The sequence below is a fragment of the Telopea speciosissima genome, chromosome 2 (assembly GCF_018873765.1).
Source record: "Telopea speciosissima isolate NSW1024214 ecotype Mountain lineage chromosome 2, Tspe_v1, whole genome shotgun sequence".
Lineage (NCBI taxonomy): Eukaryota > Viridiplantae > Streptophyta > Magnoliopsida > Proteales > Proteaceae > Telopea > Telopea speciosissima.
Window position 1 is genome coordinate 53841408 of NC_057917.1, and position 21345 is coordinate 53862752.

General features: G+C 38.7%; 1 protein-coding gene across 3 annotated transcripts; it reads right to left on the reverse strand.

Annotated features, from left to right (window-relative positions):
* Window positions 1-284: 284 nt before the first annotated feature.
* On the reverse strand, window positions 285-20564 carry LOC122651597 (katanin p80 WD40 repeat-containing subunit B1 homolog KTN80.4-like). Of its 3 annotated transcripts, none has more exons than XM_043845041.1 (18): window positions 20342-20564; window positions 20020-20150; window positions 19536-19653; window positions 19204-19430; window positions 18865-18967; window positions 14666-14736; window positions 14438-14512; window positions 14190-14333; window positions 13826-14057; window positions 13240-13743; window positions 7613-7672; window positions 7409-7527; window positions 1994-2119; window positions 1611-1685; window positions 1415-1527; window positions 599-715; window positions 426-494; window positions 285-349 (listed from the first exon to the last, which is right to left on the reverse strand). In XM_043845041.1, the coding sequence occupies exons 1-18, from the start codon at window positions 20367-20369 to the stop codon at window positions 286-288; spliced, it is 2376 nt and encodes a 791-aa protein (XP_043700976.1). In that variant the 5' UTR covers window positions 20370-20564; the 3' UTR covers window position 285. The 3 variants fall into 3 exon arrangements, 2 of the variants coding, with proteins under 2 accessions (XP_043700976.1, XP_043700975.1); XM_043845040.1 differs by having other exon boundaries at window positions 13222-13743; XR_006331476.1 differs by lacking the exon at window positions 1415-1527 and having other exon boundaries at window positions 1593-1685; window positions 13222-13743.
* Window positions 20565-21345: the final 781 nt, after the last annotated feature.

Below are 21345 nucleotides of genomic sequence, written 5' to 3' on the forward strand. Positions count from 1 at the left end.
AGTCAGCTAGAGCTCCAAGACTCAATGGTGTCAGGGTATCATCCCACCCGGATTCATCTTGGCCAGACATTTGTCACCGTGTGGCTCATATGCTGTAAATGATCTGTTAGCTGTGGTGTTTAGTAGTGTTAATGAACCAGCTTAGCATGTGATGTTGAATGGGGAGCCTCTCAGAACTTTATAATGCACAATCCCGCTTCCACATAGAAACAACTTAATCTATGTTACAGGGGAATGGAGGGCAAAAGAATTGCATTTCCACCATGTATACTAGTACCATTTGGCTTATATAACTTCTTGAAGAGCTAGGTTCAGCTCCTGTGCAGACTTGGCAATGGACCCTCCTCTTCTGTGAAAAGAAAGAAGATTAGCATGTAAACTGGCAAAGCGGAAGGTAAAAAGTAAATGAATGAAAGAATACTCACCTAACAAGAGAAGGAAGGAAGTGTTTGACCTTTTCAAGCTCAATAAAACATAGATTGCAACGTTCCAGCCTGGAACCAATTACACAAGCATCATTGAGCCTTCCAGCAGAAATTTTATAAGTGGTGATACAAGGGCATATAATTAAACAGAGATAAAGCAAAGCCAAGCACACCTTTGTTCAGCCTGGATATCAACACCAACAGATGACGACGCTGACAACGTGGAATGGATCACAGAACCATAAATTCTGACTAATTTCAGCAGCATTTCCAGAGAGATGCCTAAATGCCTGAATATAGGATAGCTTGTCAAATACTGACAGAAAGAGGCAAAATTCGGAAATAAATAGAAAGTGTGGGTTCATAAATAACCATTTGACAGCACACTGACAACATATAACGCTTTCACACCTTCATTGACAGAACAGACTGAGCAGTGCTTGTTACTAAAGCAAGGGGCAAACAGTAGGCACCAAAGTGCACCCCAGACTGAAGTGAAGTTCAATTTTAGAATCATATACAACTCAGCATATACAAGTTTAGATCCATATATAATAACAAATATTTAAAGCACCAAGAAATAACCTAAAATTTGCATAATGCACAAAGAAATTTCAAATTAATATTAATTAGGGAGAGGGTTGGGCATGCCACCAGCTTTCAGTAAGCTAGAAGCATGCACCAATTATAGGGCTGGACACAGGAGGGCAAGGGAGTCTTTTCCAAAGGGGGAGGAGAGAGGATGACACATGCTGGGCACCCTGGCGGCACCCCCAGCCTTTTCCCTATTAATTAACATGTACAACCATAACATCACAAAACTTTACAAACTTTCAAGTGTTAAAGCTAATGAATATAACAAAGCTTGAGTTCCATAGCACATAACCAATGTGTGAGTAAGATATCAACACCTAAGCTCCATACATTATGCCACGGCGCACCTCGAGTACACCAAAAGTACCAATGGTAGACTCCTGTTCAATTCTCACCTATCCATGTTGCTTTCAAGAAGAACAGTAAGAAGCGGCAAGAGGCATGTGCAGATATCCAGTGTAACCATATCAGTTTTTTCAGTAAAAATGCTGATTACATCAGCAAGCACCTGCATATCACCGCAGACGGACAATGTCATGATACAGACACTAAAAAATTAGTTCCTAGGACTACCATCAACACTATACTTACAGCATGATCACCCATCTTTTCCATCGCAGCAATCGCCCCCTTCACATCATTCCTCTCCCAATATCGGCGGATCACCTGCAAGACTTGCATTAAGTTCTCTTACTATATAATCGAATTAAGATTGGGAAGGGGGAGCCTTCGACATTAAAAGAATCTTTAGTCATTCACACCTTCCAATTTATAGATCAACTAGCAAGGAACATTATTGAAAGGTGAAAAATGAAGTTTGTCAGAAAAACAAACCCCACTTTCCGAGTTCTGACTGTATGATATGGGTGGCTCAAACGAAGATAGAAACCCTAATCAGTAAATTCCAAAATTCTACCAACAACCTAATTATTATATACGAATATATTACTACAGCCCATGGCAAATAAAATCACCTGTAATTTGGTTAAGCGAGACCGCATAGAGCCTACAAATTGTTCATGCTGTTCCATTAGATCAGAAATAGCATCCTCGTTGCTAGCAAAAACTGTTTCCTTCTCAGCAGATGGGGGACGCCCTCTCTGTTATGTGCATTGAATAAGATAAATCATGTTTAACAGAAGCACATTTACCATTGTTTACATAGGCCATAATTAAATAATATAAACAGACATCCATAAAGGGGGGGGGGGGGAAATCAGGAGATCTAACCAAAATAAAGGTCAGATCTGCATATGCATGGTAGTAATAACTCAACATTTGTAGTTTCTTCATAGAAATCATTTAAAAAAACTAAGAGGAAGATAAGTGTGTATGACCTCCCATACATGCTTATGGTAGCTACTTTCACTGATTATTGAGCTTCATATAGTTTGAAATTTGGATCGAAACCACTGAAATTGCGTGAAAAATTTCGGATTTGACATATGTCGAAGCGAAATGCAATGTGATTCACCAAGAATACAAGTTTCGGCTGAAATTTAGGTTATGTTTTGCATTTTAGTACAAGTTTCATAAGCACTGTTTCGATCGAAATTGGTTAGTTTTGGTGGTTTCTACAATAAGAGGGAAAACTTCAAAAATTAAAAATAAAAAAAAAAAAAAAACAGATTTGGTATATTTAGCAAATCATATACTTGGTGGAACAAGATGTTGGCGACTACTACAACGCATCTACAGCCACAATTTGCCTTATTTGAACAAAATTTGTGCAAGATTCCTAGTTGGGGGGTGTACACCCTTTTCCCCAAAATTAATTTTTGCAAAAATAGGATAAATATTTAATAGTGGATATGGTGAGTATGGACAGACAGGACAGTGGCGTGCACCACCACAAGGGGCTCCACAGCCAGGTTTGGTGGTTATGACCAGTATATGTCTTCTTCATTCCCCACTGACATACATTTGTGGAAAGCATCTTCTCATACCCAACCCCCCCAACAACCATATCAGGCTGGTCCACAAAGCATCTACAGTAGGTCCACATTTGCACCATCTTCCCGGCCTGATAACTTATATCCTAGGTTGAGTTACCTATAGTATATCGATGATGCATAGTTGTCAAGGTGGTGGAAGGGTGCTAAGTTGTTAGGAGACAAGGCGTCTGCCTAAGTGTTATTTTTTATTTCCCCTCTTTTCTAACATATTTAGTATGCTATAATATATACCTTATATCATCGTAAATTCACATTAAGCCACATCAAGTCATCAAAAATCAACATTAAGCCGCATCAAGTCATCAAAAATCAATATTAAGCCACATCAAGTCATAAAAAATCAACATTAACTAAAAGACAATAGAACTGAAGAAGCAAGCTATTGGAAGTTTGAAACAATCAAAGCATACATTTGGTTTATACTGTTCTTGGAATTTGTCATTGTCCTGGTATACCTAGTCTCGCATTTGGTTCTTGGAATTGGTCAATGTCCTGGTATACCTAGTCTCGCATTTGGTTTATACTATTCTTAGAAAATATGATCTTAACTACAAGTAATTAAACTGCTCTCGATTTAGATAAATGTTCTTGTTTTCTAGGAAGTTTGACTGGTCAAATGATTTTATTCTTACATGAGACTTTTTGTAATAGGAAGAGTACAAAACCAGCTTTCCAACAAATCCAAAATTGCTTAAATCTGATTTATATTGAAGGAGTTATGTTCCGGTCCAACCTTACTTGATGTGCATGAATGCTGTCAAAATCGCTCTGAATGAGAATATTTTTTTAGATATAAAAGAAATGAATATTGTACCATTCTTTTGGTTTTTATCAATGTTTTACCACATAAAGATTTATGGTATTCTTACATTTGAGAAAAACCCAAACATTAGAAAGTTGAAAATTTCACCTATATTCGAAAATCCAGATTTTGTTCTTTGAATTGGGGGATTGAATTTATCTTTTTGGAATTTGAATTTTTAACTATTTTTATTGGATTCAAATAGGGGGTATTTGCTTAGTTATGAATAATATCTTAATTAAATGATATTTGGCACAAATAAGGGCCAAACATGGTTCAATACCACTAAGGCGACAGTCGCCTTGACCCATAAAATTCAGCCTGGACGCCTAGGCGACGCCTTGACAACTATGTGATGATGACATATATCAAGTTGTTGTGTTGAACTTGGAGCATTTCTTTAGGCATACCATGACATGGCCGTCTTTTGTGATAGATTTGGATGAACAGTTTCATTGTGGGAGCAATCTTTTAAAGGGGTTGAGGCTTCCTGAAACTCTACGTGGTACTGACATAGAGTCGGAGGAACAAGTGTTTTTTCCTACTTGTAAGTGTACAATGAAATGGTTTTTCTTTATTCCTAACGCATATTTGAGTGGTTTTAATAGGATTGAGTTATAATACTTAATTATGTGTACAATAGACTATAATAGAGAAAGTATACAACAAGGTACGGTGTACAACCTAGGGTCGAAAACTAGACTACCTTTTTTTCTGGTTTGGTTCCACACAATGATTTTTTTATTCATGTTCACTTATAAGAGATTCCTTCCAAGTAATATCCTCAAGAATATAGGAGACATATCACAAACAATAAGGATTTGGAGGTGGGCACAGGGGAGAGAAGTAGACCCACTCCATAGAAGGACTGAGGTGTAATTATGCCATGCACAAAGATGCCACACAAGAATGTATGTCAATGGCATATCTAACTTGTAATCCAACAGATTCTTCATTTTACATTGAAGAAACCACCCAAAAGAGGGAGAGAGGGGGGGGGAGGCAAGCAAATTGTCATGAATTGTATTGGTACATAAAAGAGCTTGGTTGTTAAAGAAATTGAGCTGATACTTAGGTTATCCACCTGCAGCTGTCAGAAAATAAATTTGTTCGACTTGCTGATCAAGTTGGCCGTTGATTGCAATAGGCAGCCTGAATATGTAGGTGTTTCATTTCAAGCTGCATACTCCCTGCATTCTCCTTGGTCTCTATTGAGCCTCCAAATAGCCCAAACACCATTTTTTTTTTTATAAATAACAGGAGTTTATTGAAGCACAGAGATACTAAAACATAGAGTGAATAGCGCAAACACCTTCTAACTAATGTGATCTTTTTTTTTTTTTTTTGGTTTCTATTTCTGTTTCCTTAAATTTAGGCTAACTTAAATCTGCTTTAGTTTCTACTATAAAGGGCATACCCAACGCACGAGGCTCCCGCCATTGCGGGGTCTGGGGAGGGGGTCATAATGTACGCAGCCTTACCCCCTGCTTTCGCAAAGAGCCTGTTTCCAAACTCAAACCCGTGACCACTTTGGTCACAATGGAATAACCTTACCATGGCACCAAAGCCCACCCTCTATATGTTTTAGAATTGAAACCAAGCCTCGCTTTAGTTTCTACTATATATTTTAGAATTTCACTGGTAAAATAGGAGTGTGAATTTATTTCTATTTCTCTAATTGTAATGGAAATAGGAATTCCTCTTTTGAGTATGATCACTAGCTAGGATGTTGGCACATATAAAGGCGTGTACAGCAGCACATAGAGGCCATAATTTTATGAAATAAAGCTCTGGTTTTTCCTCTGTTTCTTAACCATGTGGATTCATGGTTTTCTAGAGGTGGATTCCTTAGGTTTATTTGGGTGGGTCTCAGCAGCTGCTTCTTTTATCTTCTTCAGTTTCTGCCCTCAGGTTTCCTGCAATTCAACTTGAAAAGAGTATTCTAGTTCTATATTCAAACAGGTCAGAATTCATCTTTTCACTCTAGTTTGATTCTGTAATCCATTTTCTGATCCTCCGCTACTGTTCTATAAATTTAGATCAGAAATTCCAAACTCTTTCATTTCTAAATTGTCCTCCTATTCTGACATTTCATAGCTTTCTCTTTTCCCTGATAAATCTGAGATTTCACAGCTTATTAATCAGCAAAATCAGTCATTCTTCCTTCAGTTTCAAGCCATATTTTATATTACGTTAAGCCTTAGTTTAATATTTCTTTTACTATTCCAAATCTAACTGGGATTTCTTTACTCAGGTCCAATTAAAAATTAGATTCTGATTTTCTCTTTTCAACAACAACTGCCTATGTGTTTCTATTTCTAGTAGAAATTCGGTTCCTAGTTCTAAGGATTTGGAATCCAAGTTTCTACCGTACCAGGAATTACTCTAAACTTCACTAAATTAATTCAAGTTTAATCCTTTCTTACCTTGCATTTCATAGTTATTTTCAACTAAGTTTGATTTCTTCCTAGTATATGAATCCACAAACAAACCTGCATATAAAGTTGAAGAGGAATTTCTACCCAAAAAAATTGAAGAGCAATAAATTGGACAGTACTGACAATTCCATTCTTGGAATGCAGATCTGCAACAGATCACATCCTTCTAGCTAAGGAGATGGAGGGTAATGTGAGTCAGACGCTCTTTTAAGAAGTGTCACCTGATGCACAAAGTTCCCAGCCGCTGAATATGTGGGTCCACAGTGGAGCCCACATCCCTACAAGGGTGGGTCCCACTGATTCAATGGTTGAGATTGTACAAAAGGAAAGGAGCAACAGGCTAGCATTACCCTAAAGGAGATACAACTCACAAGAAATAGTCGTTGAAGCAATTTTTGGAAAATCTAACATCAGCATGTTCAAATTTTGTATAAACCTATGGAAAATTATTTTGGTTTTGCCACAAATCAAATTTGGTGAAATTGAGGAAATATTTCAGTACGACCACATTGGGCAAAATCACCACAGGTAAAATTTAAAACACTGCTATGGAGCAATCAGGTTTTCAGTGCAAGATATCAGATTCATTGGTCGAAATGAAATTTTTGGAGATTGAATTTTCCTTCACCCTAAGAGAGGGAAATGGAGCACCAGATCATCTAGCAGCGCTATGTTTCTTGTCAAGCTGCCCGGACTTCTTTAGGGACCTTATTCATCCTCTATCTCTAGTATCAATCTGGATGACATTAGGGGCCTCATTTTGCCTAGGTCTTCCTTTTTTTATGCTAGATAATCAAGGGGCAATGGTCTCCTTTTTTTTAAATATGAAGGCTTGTACTGTTTCCAATCCAGCCTTCCTGGGATCCTGTGAAAAGAAGGTTTTGCACCAGTTAGCCATTTACTGCTGGTGTTAGCATCCACTTAGTTTTTGTTGACCATAACCATATTTAGCTTGTCAGATGTAACAGCACAAAAGTTCAACAATAAATTAGCTGCTCCTCATACAACTGTTCTTTAACAGACAAGCCAATGCCCTTCTATTTTGAGGAGTTTTTCCGAAATCTCTATTGTATTTGATTTAAAATTTAACTATTTTATAACAGCTGCTTCATTTCATTTTTATTTTATTGAACAAAAGAGAACACCTGATAGCACTGCAGTTTGCAATTAGAAGTTACCAGGAAACTACCATACCGTATTAAAGGGAACGTTAACAGCAGCAGTTGTCTCAGAGGAATTACTGGATGTAGGTCCTTCATACGCAGGAAAACTCTCTCTCTTCTCCCAGCTTGCAACAAGTGAGCGTGTCTTTCCTAATTTTGTACATTAATGACAACTAACTCAGCCTTGATATAGTTTATCATACATGTCAAACAGGGAGGTCACAATAGAATCTACCTCCTTTCTGAATGTCAGCAGAACAGGCATCTCTGTTTACTTTATGCACCCGAGCATCATCTGGAACAAAGTTTGGAAACAGAAACATTAAGATACAATACTTTATACCCTATGAAGAGTTGCCTAACATTTCAAATACTAAGATCCAAACTGAAATTCAAATTTTAAATTCAATTAAAGAAGGGGACCTTGATGGGGCCATAATGGAGCCACACGAAGAATAGACCTTGTTTATGCTAGTTAGCTATGGGCTATTGTTTTTAATGATTTTGAATTTTGAATATAATAGAGTCTAATAGGTTGTTTGGTCCTAGTTTCAATTAGTCTTTAATTCTTAGTCAGGTAGGAGTTAGTGTTACTCTTTTTATTATTGAACAAAAAAGAAATGGTTTGAGTTGAATTAAGATTAGGGAAGTTCTGGTCATAGCAGGAGGACGAATGTGAGCATTAAAAACAACCAGTCGGCTTTCATTTTGGGAAGAAGTATTTCGGACAATATTCTCCTTTATTCATTGCAAAAATTTTGGCCAATCATCTCCAGTTAGTGGTCCCTTACCTTGTAAGCCCCAACCAGTCGGCTTTCATTTCAGGAAAAAGTATTTCAGACAATATTCTCCTTTGATCTGAAATTGTTCGGGATTTTGACCGTAAATCCCGATCCCAATTGCCCTTATGAAAATAGACATCCACAAAGCTTTTGATTCCCTCCGTTGGGACTTCATCACCAATGTCTTGACCCAAATGAGTTTCCCGCCTCCTTCCGTTCGCTGGATCCACTCTTGTATCTCCTCCCCAAGCTTCTCTCTAGAAGTATTCAGTACAAAACTGACCAACTTCTTTATCGCCCCCATTCCTAAATTCAAAGCCATTAAGCTCTCCCATCTTGCTTTTGCTGATGATCTCATGATCTTCTCCAAGGCCTCCCACTCCTCTATCTCAGCCATCATGGCCTCCCTTCTCCATTTTGAAGGTCTCTCGAGTCTCAAAATCAACCTTTTGAAATCCCATATCTTTCTCTCTGAAGTTTCTGAAGCCGAAAAGGCTACTCTTCTCAAAACCTTATGGGGTTCTCCCTTGGCACCCTTCTGGTCAAGTACCTTGGTCTCCCTCTAATCCCCGCAAGGCTGACTGGTCCTCACTGCACCCCAATGCTTGACCTAATTCACAAGAGGCTTCAACTCTGGAAAGGAAACCTCCATTCCTATGTGGGGAGAGTTGAGCTGATTAGATCAGTTCTCCAATCCCCCTACATCTACTAGTGCGGTATTTATGGGCTTCCAAAATCTACCATTAATGCAATGGAATCTCTATTCTGTGCCTTTCTCTGGAAAGGAAAAGAGTGTTCCAAATTTCTCCACCCCCTCAATTGGAAATCCATCTATCTCCCCAAAAAAGAAAGTGGTCTCGGCATTTGCAGAATCTGTGATACTAACATCGTTGGAATTCTCAAATTGCTCTGGAAAATTTCCACTAAACATGACTCTATCTGGGTCAATTGGGTTTACTCCTACCTTCTCAAATCTGAGTCGATTTGGACGGTTCTTATTCTTGCCGACTCTTCTTGGGTTTGGCACAAAATCCTCCACCTTCGCCCCCTCGCACTAAGAGCCTCCATCTCTAAGATTGTCGATGGGAATTAAACCTCCCTCTGGCTAGATCACTGGCACCCCCCCTTAGGTGTCCTCCTTTTTGTTGTAGGAGCTCGCTCAGTTTACTCCTCTAGTATTCCAAAATCAGCAAAGGTCTCCTCCATCATCTCCCATGGTGCTTGGTCATCCTCTCTACCTCCTCTCCCGAGTCTCTCCCCATTCTAGGCCTCCCCCCCCCTAATCCCCTCCTCCCCCTCCCCCCTCCTCCCCCCACACCAAACCTCTACCCCCGATAAAACCATTTGGCTCCCCTCCCACAATGTACTGTTCAGTTCAAAATCCGCTTGGAACTTTGTTAGACACAATGGTCCCCTAGTCCCTTGGCAAAAACTGGTGTGCTTCAAAGGCCACATCCCCCGCCACAGTTTCACCGTCTGGAGAGTCTTTAATCATTGCCTTCCCACCCAAGCTTTCCTCCTTCACCACCACCTTTCTGCCCCCCCCCCCCTCTCCCATATCCTTTGTTGGAATGGTACCAAGGACATTGACCACATTTTCTTCTCTTGCCCTTTGCCTGCTCAATTTGGAAAAAAGCCTTAAAAGACTTTTTTTGGCCCCGTAGTAGGAGACCTCTAACCTTTTCCAGGGAGTAACTTTGGATGGATATGGCGTTCTCCGGTAGTACTATCTGTGATGTGGTTGGCAACTTAGTGTTCGGCACTACTATATCTCATATTTGGACGGAGCGAAATCTTCGAAGATGGACTTCCAACTCTCGTTCCCTTGACTTGATTTAGAAGGCCATTTTTTTTTATGTTAGCTAAAAGATTCACTTGTTACCTCATAGATCTATTATTGACTCCCCCAAGGAACAGGCATACTGTTGTTACCTAGGGATTACCTATTTCTCTACTTCTTCTTTTCGAACCTTCCTAGGGTCCACCTTTGTATAGCTCCCAAGTCCCACCCCCCCCCCCCAATTTCCCATGTATTACCCCCCCCTTTTTTCCCCCTGCTCTTCCTTTTGGTAATGAATTATTTATTCACCAAAAAAAAAAAGAATGTGAGCATTCTATATAAGCATTTGTACCGTTGCCTCTGGCCATATGAGCTGATGAAATGAAGTGAGAGTCTTCTTAAGTGGTTTGACTGCTTTTAAATGGTTAGCTTTGGCTAAGATATCCCACTAATCATCTTCATCTCTCATATTGATTTCTAAATATTCTTCTCCATCCTGTTCTTTTCTTCATCCTTTCTAGTCTCCCATTTTAATATGCTGTTTTCCTTAGCTGCTATTCAGAGGTACTGTTCAAGGTCCCATAGGCCATAACAATGCTCATTTCTTTTTTACCTATTCTCTTCTTTTCTAAAAGCCCTATTCAACCCTACCCAACCACGACTTTTCCTTGTAGTTCAGCCACATAAAAAATATTTATAAACTGTAGGCTGTGTAGCATCAATCCAACCAAATAAAGAATTATTAAATAGAATCTAAAAAATAAAGGAGGCGTAGAAAATATGGAATGCTTCTGCAAGTTCTCGGAACCACAGTTGCCAAGTCAGGCCCTCCTTGAGGTCCAAGGTGGCCGCCATATGAGCCAAGGCACCAGCCCAAAAACCTGATGATCTTGCTCTCCAAATGTAATAATTTCAATAATCTCTCATTTCATCCCTTATATGTTAATACAGTCATTCTTACCCCCTTATGTTCTATATTTTGACCTTTATAACCTTATATTACATTATATATATATATATAGCTTAGGCATTGTATCAAGTATGACCTAGAATAGAGCTGATTGGAGGGCTAGGATCCATGTAGCCTAGTAGGGATAAGGCTGAGTTGTTGTTTTATTGTTGATGTTAGTGGTGGTGGTGGTGGTGGTGTGTGTATATATATATATATAATTACTGTTTCCTCCCCTGTACTTTGCCCTAATTAAACTTTCCTCCCCTCAACTTTCAATTATTACACTCGGACCTCCTCTGTCTGACGGTGTTGGCCTGCTGTTAGTTATAGTTTGGAAAATACTATTTTATCCTTGCACTAAAACATCACAAACAAAATAACAATGCTACCCTTTTCTTCATCTTCAACCTAAAACACCCAAATTCGTTTGTTGGGAGGAGACACTATGCTCTGATCCACCTTATTCAACAAGACAACAACAAAACCAGTCTGAAATCTATTGGTTTCCCATTGTTTCCATTCAAATGAAGAAACATGAAGAAGAAAATTGGAGAGGAAAAAATGGAAAATCCAGGGAAACCTAACCTATTATTTTCTGATTTTTAAACTTTGAAACAGAAACAGGGGATAATTGACGAAGATGTACCATGGATCCTATTGTCTCTAATTTCACAACAATATGAAGAGAATCATAAAGGAAACCAAAGCACATTGCTCTGTAATGAAATACCATCAGAGAAAAAGAAAATTTAAGAGAGAGAGTCAGATCAGAGGGAATAGATCTCTAGGACTAATGCGCAGGATACGAAGACGTGTTCTGCATATCGCACCTCGAGGGGGTGACTTCGGAGGTCCAGGTCGCTTTGGTGGGACCTCGGGAGAAGAAACATAAGACAACTCAGGCGATTCCGTTCTGATTTGCTGTATTCTGTAATGGAGAAGCAAAGATATATGTGGAGAGAGGAGATCAAGCCATTCACATTGTTTAAAAAGATGAGAGATGTAACAGCCCAGATCTGGGGAGGAAGAAAAGAGGATCGAGAAGAAAAGAGGATCGAGTAAAAAGATGATGCCACAGATGCCGTGAAACTCCCCTTAATCCCTCCATCTGCGCTGGCCTGCACCTGAACAAAAGAACAATACTCTGTTTCGTTTCTTTTTTTTTTTTTACTCTTCTTTTCTTCTCTTATTCTCCCTGCAAAGAACTTTGGTTCGTTTGTTTCTTTTATTTCCTTGTGTTTGTTTTGTTTGGCTTCTTTTTTTTCTTTTCCCTGTAGCCCTGTTATGAATCTCCAAATACACATGGAAGGATGACATTACAAGGAGTGCCCATTTGATGGGAGACCATATAGAGACGGAGAGAAGTCTAGTGAGAGGAGAGTGAAGAGAGAGAGAGGAGCGGGGAAGAAGATATTGGAATAGAGAGAGCAGGCTGGATGCGTGGGAGGAGCGACGATTGCCTTGTCTACAGGAAATCTCACCACAGCTGCAGATTACCATCGAAGAGACCACCACTACAGGTATGCCGTCGAAGAAGATTTTCGATGACAGGGCGAGGTGGGCGGTCAATTAGATTTGCAGGTTAGGGTTTAGATTGGCAGATTAGGGTTGCCCTTACTAACATGATCCTAGGGTAAAAATCTCACCACAGCTACAGATTACCATCGAAGAGACCACCACTGCAGATATGCCGTCGAAGAAGATTTTTGATGACAGGGCGAGGTGGGCAGTCAATTAGATTTGCAGGTTAGGGTTTAGATTGGCAGATTAGGGTTGCCCTTACTAACATGATCCTAGGGTAAAAAGGTTTCTCAATGTTTTTCAAGTTGTATACCTTAAACAACTTGAAAAACATTGAATATAGAGTGTAACCGTAATAACACAAAAGATGGATGTTATGCACATTATACAGTGTAAATACTCCAGTATCAATGTTTTTCAAGTTGTATACCTTAAACAACTTGAAAAAATTTGAATATAGAGTGTAACCGTAATAACACAATAAGATGGATGTTACGCACATTATACAGTGTAAATACTCCAGTAACTCGATCATTCCCCCAGACTCTACTACTAATCTACCCAAAAAAAATAAGTATTTAACACCAGTAGCCCTAGAAACTGTTGGATTGGGTTGACTATTAGCATTTGTTTTAACTTTCAAGGAACTCTGACTGTAAAAAGCTGAAATTATAAGAAGATGTAATTTGCAAACAAGGTAAGCAACACAGGCAAGTACTATTAGATATCAGCAAGCTATAAGCAACCAAAATGGGTTTATGAGATCAGACATGGTCTAAAGATATACTTCCAAGATGACAAACACTTACAACTTTCATGCTGGTAACCTGCAGATGGCTCCGATGAAAGATTCATTCCATGTTTCCCAGGCCCAGGGCATCTAGCATCCTTCAAGTCTCTATCAGCCGTTGACATTGCTGGATTCGACCTCTCAACAGCAGGAAGGAAATTCTGATCTGTAACTTCATTCAGTTCAGTAGTCCTATAATCTGTTGATACAGAGTGAGCAGAAATATTTGGCCTTTCCTGATCAACCCTGTTGTTTGACGGCTTCCTAAAATCAGTTACCCTTGCCTGCATGGAGAATGGGGTTCTTTCAGCTGCAGCAATTTCTTTTTTGGAATCAGATGCCTGCTCCAGCCTCACATTAGTCCTCGGGACAATAACAGGAATCACATCTGACTTGTTGAAGACTGGATGATTGGATGGTGACTTTGCAATATTCCTCTTTAGAGTTGCTGCACTAGGTGCTGCCACTGCACTTGACACTGTGGTCTTTGGAACAGAGCTTACACTGACCCTTTGTGGAATACCAGGAATACTTCCTGTAGCTTTATTCAGTACGCAGAACCAACAATAAGAAAATATATTTTTTAGGCATAAAAGGGAAAATTTAGTTCAAACGCGACATACATGATAAAGGTTTAGCTTCCTTCATAGGATCTGAACTTTGCGAAACCGACAGCCTCCCCAAAGTTTTTGTTTCCTTAGCTACAGGATCAGAATTTTGTATAACTGATATCCTTCCTGTGCTAATCTTCTCATTGTTGCCAGTTAGTACAGATAGATTCACAATTGAAGTAGATTTCGGTTCTGGATGACTGTTTGATCGAGCCGCACTAGCAATTGCATATGGTTCAATGCGCTAAGGTACAAAACATCAATTATTAGAAGCTGTACATCAGCTTAAAATCACATCCAATACAAAACCATCAGCAAAACAATACTAGAGAACATGCAAGTACATGAAAACTATAGAGGTAAATCTGAATAGTACCGAAATATCCACAACCCAAACTCCGACACAACTCTGATTATAGGAGCACCCAAGAAGTTTCCCTTCATGAATGTTCATATCCGACAATTTAGACCATCCCACATCCACAGCATCATGGCATCTTATTGGCTCCCAAGAGAAAATCTAGACAGTGGCATCCAGGAGATCAGTTTGAAACTAAACAAACATGGAATATTATTATAACTCAATAAATGCATCCCTTATGTTGAAAGATAAAGAGAACTTACCTTCAGACTTTCATGCAAACCACAGAGGAGGGTTCTTCCATCAGGATTGAAGGTCATAGAACGCACTCCAGTGGTCTGAAACAGCAAAAAGTCAATGAAAATTGCATGCTCATTATAAACAGGGGATGCAGAAAAGATTTTTCATTTTTGTAGAAGCATTTTGGAATCTATTTTGAAAAAGTTAAAGCCAATTTCAACCAAAGCATAAGGTAGAAATTAATAAGATACCTCAGGACCAGCTGAACCAATCAGCTCAAAAGTTTCAAGGTCCCAGAATTTAACAGTTCTATCAGCCGAACCTGTACAAGTGGAAGACACCCCCCACAAAAATAGCAGCTTGACTAGATTAGGCAACTGAAAATCACAAGTCTGAAAAGGCAAGCACAGTGGACAAGAAGAAGAATAAATTGTTTTCAGGTGCACCCAGAACAGTCCATGCATTCAACAGATATTTAAATCAGATTCCCTAGATTCCACCCACACACATAATAAGTAAAGCACAGAACCAACAATCAAGAGCAAACTGCACCACTTTACAAACAATACAAGTTAATACAATAGCTAGGCAAGCATTCAGCTAACAATTAAATTTAGATTTTTGTTTTCACTAAGCACTGCAGAGAGTCAATACTACACAGAAAACTGCCACATTGCATAAAATGGTGCAAATTGATGTAAGCTGCAAAGAAAATATTTGGCATGCATGGTTATATAACCAAGTAATCAATAATATTCACATTAACTTTAAAATCAATTTCAAGCTTGAGGGACAGAGTCCACATAACCAGCTCCCCAAAGTTCAGGTGAACAACTTTATATATGAAAAAATCAATGAGCATAGAAACAAACAAAAGAAGCAAAAAGCTTATGCAAAAGGTTCTCTAGGTTCGCAGGTACTTCTGCAATCTGGAGAGTTGACATGGTTCTTCTGGATAGAGCATCCTAGCATTATCTACTTGCCAGATTTCATGGACCGTCTCAACCACATGGTTTACCATCTAGCACATTTTCTCCCCGTATTTTCAGCAGTCAAACCAATGGACTGCTGACATGGCAATCCTGATCACTGGATAGATAGAGGCCGACCTGGATTGGACATTTATCAAATTTTGTCTGAAATTAGTATATATATGGCATAATTGACAGGTCTTTTGGTCTAGATGTAGACGGCCGATGATACTAAGAGAGATTTTGGTGGGCCCATATGATTACCAACAGAATACAGGCATTATGCTCATGTTTCAAGAACTCGGTCGACTGGTTTCGACCGAGATATCTCGGTTTCCCAAGAAACTGAAACAACACTTGGTATAAGTCAGGTTTCGACCTCCTGATTCTGACCATATTTAACACATTTCGTAAGGGTGTCAATTGGGACGGTTCCCGGTATTTGGGACGGGACGGTACCAGTACCAAAAGTGCCAATCCCAATACCGACCCATTTAATTAACGGGACCAAACCTAGATCCCAGTCCAGATAACTAGCGGGATGGGACGGTACCAGTTCTTAAACGGTTCTAGGCACTATAAAAAAAGGGAGAAGAAGTATAATTTTTTCTAACAAAGCGGGTTTATTAGTGTTGTGGAATTTTTTCACCATCATAAAATCTAAGTTGTCTACTGCTTTTTGTAAAGCAATTTAAATTATGAAATCATAGTTTTACTTCTTCAAACTCCCTAAGATCACATTTAATGTGCTTTTCATTTTTTTTAAATCTAAAGAAGTCCTAAAAAATGGAAGAATCCCGTTGTGTTTCCTCTTTGATTTTCCCAAACAAAACTTTACTTATCAAACATGTCACATGGTAGTATGGTACAAAGTACGAAGTGCAAAAGGGAAGAACCTGGTAGATGTAGTTGGTCGAGGGGGGAGGGAGTAGCACTGTAGCAGATTCTGTGAGGAGAGACTTCAAGCTGTGGCTATTGACTTGTTGTTCCTCTTCGTATTCAAAAGGCAATTAGTGAAACCCCAATGAGTTGTAATTCTTATACACTTTTTTTTTCTAAAAAAAGAAAAAAAAAAAAAAGACCTTATATACTCTTTCTTTTTAAACGGTACTAGTAGTTTCGGTTCCATCCGGTACCTAATTGGTATTTCACTAGTGGTACCATTGGGAATCCCGTCCCATTTATCATTCGGTACCAAAATTAGATACCAGTACCGTCCCATTTACTAACGGGACGGTCCGGTACCGGGTTTTAGCGGGATGGTATTGGGACGGTTCCCGGTTCCAGCCCCAAATTGACACCCTTAACATTTCGGTAGTTTCAACCAGTTTCGACATAAAAATACCAAGTTTCCACCAATTTTGACCAGTTTTGACCATCCTAGTTTCAACCAATTTTGACAGCACAACATGTCTAGTCTTGCCCAGAAAATACCAGGTTTCGACCTGGTTTCAGTCGAAACCTGGGAAATCTTGGTTTCCTGGCTGGCTGGCTGGTCGAAACCAGCCTCAACACCGAGATTTAGAGCCTTGATTATGCTGATTCACTGCAACCAAAAAAACTCCTAACGATTACCACTTGCAGCGGCATAGACCACAGATTCTCTTTGTAGGATTGTCTAACTACTAGATCTAAAATAAGTTACAGTACACCCTCCAAAGCTAATTTTAATGAAGTTAGAAAATCTGCCGTGTACATGTTGTCCAGAACTTAATTTATCACCAACAACATAATACATTTTCCTTTAGCAGTAAAGAACAGATAGTTTTGGAAAAAAATCAAGAACAGACTGGACATTGTTGCTAGAACTTAAAGATCTTGAGTAACATCTTCTCTTTTGTTAATACAAGTTTCTTTTTTACTTTAAAAAAGGGTTTGAAGTATAAAAGAGATAAGCTCGATATCATATGTCTTTACAACCAGATGCTAAAAGAAATCAAAGTTCCCCAAATCACCCAGTATATAATCTTAGCAATAAGGTCAAACACTATATTGTTCCTTTTAAGCCAGATAGTCCAACATATCAACATCTACCCTAATCTCAGGTCATTGCTCGGATTTCACAGGTAAGTGCAAATACATGATTCCTAGCCAAATTCTGGGGAGTTCTTAATTATCAGAAGTTTTTTCTATTCTAAAATAAACCACCAATAACAGAGAACCGAATGTCCAACATCTTATCAGGCTCATCCTGAGCAAAGGCCATGCTGTGATGAACAATTTGACGAATTTAGGTGTTCAGATCACAACCGTGACTATGAATTACATTAATTTCCCTCCATGATTACAATACTTCAATAAATTCATACAATTAATCTACGAAGTATTAGGATACATCCTGGCATAAGAGTAAATATTTAAATATGGAATTCTTATTGACACCCCTTAAGGTGTCAAATAATTTGTAACCTTAATTCTTCACCCTTTTAGTATAATCTATTGTTTCCCCAAATAATGATAAATACTGTTATTTAACATGTGCACTCGAAAAATGTGCAAGACAATGAAAACTTTTGATAATGACAAAATGATAAGTCAATTTCAAATTATTTTTGAAAACCCTTTTATACGCCTAACTTAAATAATTTTTAAGAATAACTTAAACACTTCGCTCCCTAGTCAGGATTTCCTTAAACATAGGAATTTGTCTATCCCTAACTGTTGCCACTTTTGAAACTCTTTGGAAAGTGTGGATCACATTTTCTTCTCCTGTCCTTTCTCGAATTCTGTCTGGAAAGGCATAACAAGTGTTGGCCCCATCCTAGAGTTATCCTTAGTTAATGGTGGTCGATTTGAAAACTTTAGTGGTAGTACATATTGTGACATCATTGGTAAGTTGGTCTTAGTGCTGCGATTCATCATGTTTGGCGGGAAAGGAATAAAAGAAGATGATCTTCTTCATTGTGTTCCATTGAAAAGATCTGAAACGTCATTACTTTTGAGATCAGGAACAAACTTCTTCCAATTTGCTTTGTGTGTCCCACCACTGCAAGAAACAGGCATCTTGCCTCTTCTTAGGATCTTCCTCTTATTACTCCTCCCCTGGATTTTGATGCGTCATCTTTTCATCTTATTGTCTCTCTCCCCTGGATATTTTGATGTAACCTCCTTTTTGTTAATTGTTTCTCCCACCCCCTCCCCCCGTCTTTTGTTGTGTCATCCTTCTGATGGTAGTTTAATTTCATTTGTTGGGGTTCTTCCCCCTTGGATAACCAGTTTGGCCTTAGTTTTGTATATTGCTACTTTCTTTAATATAAATTCAATTCAACAAAAAAAAATATTGGGAATAAGACAAGGAGAATAAAAAGGTGTCAAATTCTAAATACACCTATAGAGGTATCATGTAGATAGTCCCTTTAAATATAGGGGGCTGTTTTGTCTATCCTTATGTGCAACTTTGTAACGGGGATGTAAAATCCAGTAGATACCTGCCTAGAGATTAAATCAGATTACTACAGTAAATATAAAATGTTCCCAACCTGTCGCCAGCAGAAATTCATGGGGATGAAAATCAATGCACTGAATTTGGCCCTCATGACACTTGAAATCATGCAATAGCTTTCCGGCAGTCAGATCCCACAGCTGTGCACAATAGTGTAACAGAAAAGGAAAAGCAAATTATTTAACTAATTGAATAAATCGAAAAAGAGAATGAATCATTTATCACCTTATCGGTCATAAGGGAATTTATTGAAAGAAACTATAATCATGGATCATCTTGTCAATCATGGAAAAGACAATATTTAATGCATAAGAGTAGCATCTGTTATGCTTGCATTCAATGCATAACAGATGAAGAGAGAAGAATCCAGCATCACCTTCACAATATTATCTTCTCCACCAGAAACAACCCAGCGACCATCGGGGGTAAATCTGATGGCATTGACCCCTCGTGTGTGGCCTTTGTATGTGTGGATGCATCCCTTCCTTCGGATATCCCATATCTTAAGATTTGTATCTAAAGAACCAGATGCAAAGAATTCCCCAAAAGGATGAAAGTCAACTGATATACAATTTGATCTGTGCCCAGTAAGTGTGCGAACAACTGCAGGTGGAAAACCAAGCCAATGAGAGAAATGAAATGAAATATAAACTTTTCAGAAAATCAAGTGCTAAAATGGACTCTCGCAATGTGGCTCAAAACACATACTCTTTGCCTCCTCTAGATCCCACAGCTTAATTGTGCCGCTTGCTGCTCCTGCTGCCACCAAAGCCTCAGAAGAATCAAAACTTACTGACTCGATTGCACTCGTATGACCAGGCAGACTCTGCATATCAACCAAAATATGGTCAACTGAGATACCATTAGTAGTCTGCAATAACCAGACTCAATATAAGAAATATGAAAATAAATTCAGCTATCAAACAATTGCTTTAAACTTTGTGTGTCCTTTTTTTTCTCTTTATGCTTAATGAATTGCAAGTACTAAGTATGCAGTAAACATTGAAGTCGCTTAAAGTCAGTGACAGCCATCCATCCAGATGTTCTTAACCTAAATAAGGGGTAAATGGTGGGCATATGCAGCGGGGAATGTAGATCATCAAACAAACACATACCATTTCTCTAATAGACATTTCGGTGGAAAAAAAAATAGAATATCTGACAAAGGAGACGATGGGCAGGGAGAACTTACCAATATAGCGTTGGGTTTGCCAATGGCCCACAGGTTCACCTTGTGATCTTCCCCTCCTGTGACAAGAACCCTCGACGACTTCCTTCCAATTTTGAGGCAATTGACACTGGAACTGTGCGCCACAAATTCCTCTGGAACAACCAAATTTAAGGCTAACTACAACCCTCCGTGCCATTTTAATAAAGAAAAGCAAATACTTTGGGCAAAAAAAAATCTAAAATTGAATCTAATTGTAAGGCATTGCTTCAAATACCCTTCGATGGGTGACACAAAAAAAAGAATAATAAAAACCCTAGAAGAAGGGAAGATGTGCAAAGGATACGTAGCTTGTAAGCGCGCTTGGTCGTCATCAAGCCAAAGAGGAGAAGAGGTCTTCAGCGTGGAAATGGAACAGAAACCAAAACCCTAGCTCCGTCTTCAAAACTTGTTTCATCTTAAGTACTGTGAAAGAGACGGCTAGATCTCGAGAAGCCGCCGCATTTCTTCTTCTGCTCTTATCGATCGAGATCTAAAACTCTTGCCACATTATCTCTCTTTCAACAACGAGCTTCGTTTACCAAAAGAGAACAACTAGCTTCAAGAACAGGTAAAATTAAAACAATGAGGGAGAAAAAAAAAAAAAAAAAAAAAAAAACTTAATTCAAGGACAGGTAAACCTAAACAATAAGGTGAAGGAGTCTAAGAAAGACTGCATCTTCGGCTTAACATCAACAACATTACTACTGCAAGTCTGCAACTATAATTTACTGCTACTGATGCTACGGCTAATGCTGATGCTTCTTCTCAAACGACCAGAAATATATAAATAAAGAGTCAAAAATAGATATTTAAGTGTTACCATTATATAATTTGGAACAATATATAAAGCAAGTAAGAAAGGAATGATTTTAAATTTAGAAGCAAGTAAAGAGGTTTACCCCTCAAAAATAAAATGTGGAAGAGAGAGGACAAGAGAGCTGTTGTGAATCGGGTAATGGATCTTCTCTTTATTTGCTTCCAAAGCTACTACCACATTTGTTAACAAGCGTTCCTCAAAAACTCAAAAGACACGGAAAAAACAAAATTGTAAATAGGGAAAGATTGTGGGTGCGTGTGTTTGTGACCCGTCACCGGTGACGTTGAGAGAGAGCAACAATTTCTCTCTCAGTTTAATGTTTGGATGCCCGGAAAAATTAAGAAAAGAAAAGATAGAATTCAACAAATTTTGAATTTGACACTCGAGAACAACAATTATGAAAGAAAACTTTATCCTACATTTTAAGTCAATCAAACTTCTAACCCATTAAGAAGGGAAGTAGTTTTCTATCCGGGAGTGTGGCCTACGCC

Coding starts and splice junctions, on each gene's coding strand:
- LOC122651597 (XM_043845040.1), bottom strand. CDS start 20,369: ATGACGACCAAGCGCGCTTACAAGCTAC. Junction 1,686..1,993: donor CTCGCTTAACCAAATTACAG/GTGATTTTATTT, acceptor CAAGTCTTGCAG/GTGATCCGCCGATATTGGGA. Junction 350..425: donor TTCCTTCCTTCTCTTGTTAG/GTGAGTATTCTT, acceptor TTCTTTTCACAG/AAGAGGAGGGTCCATTGCCA.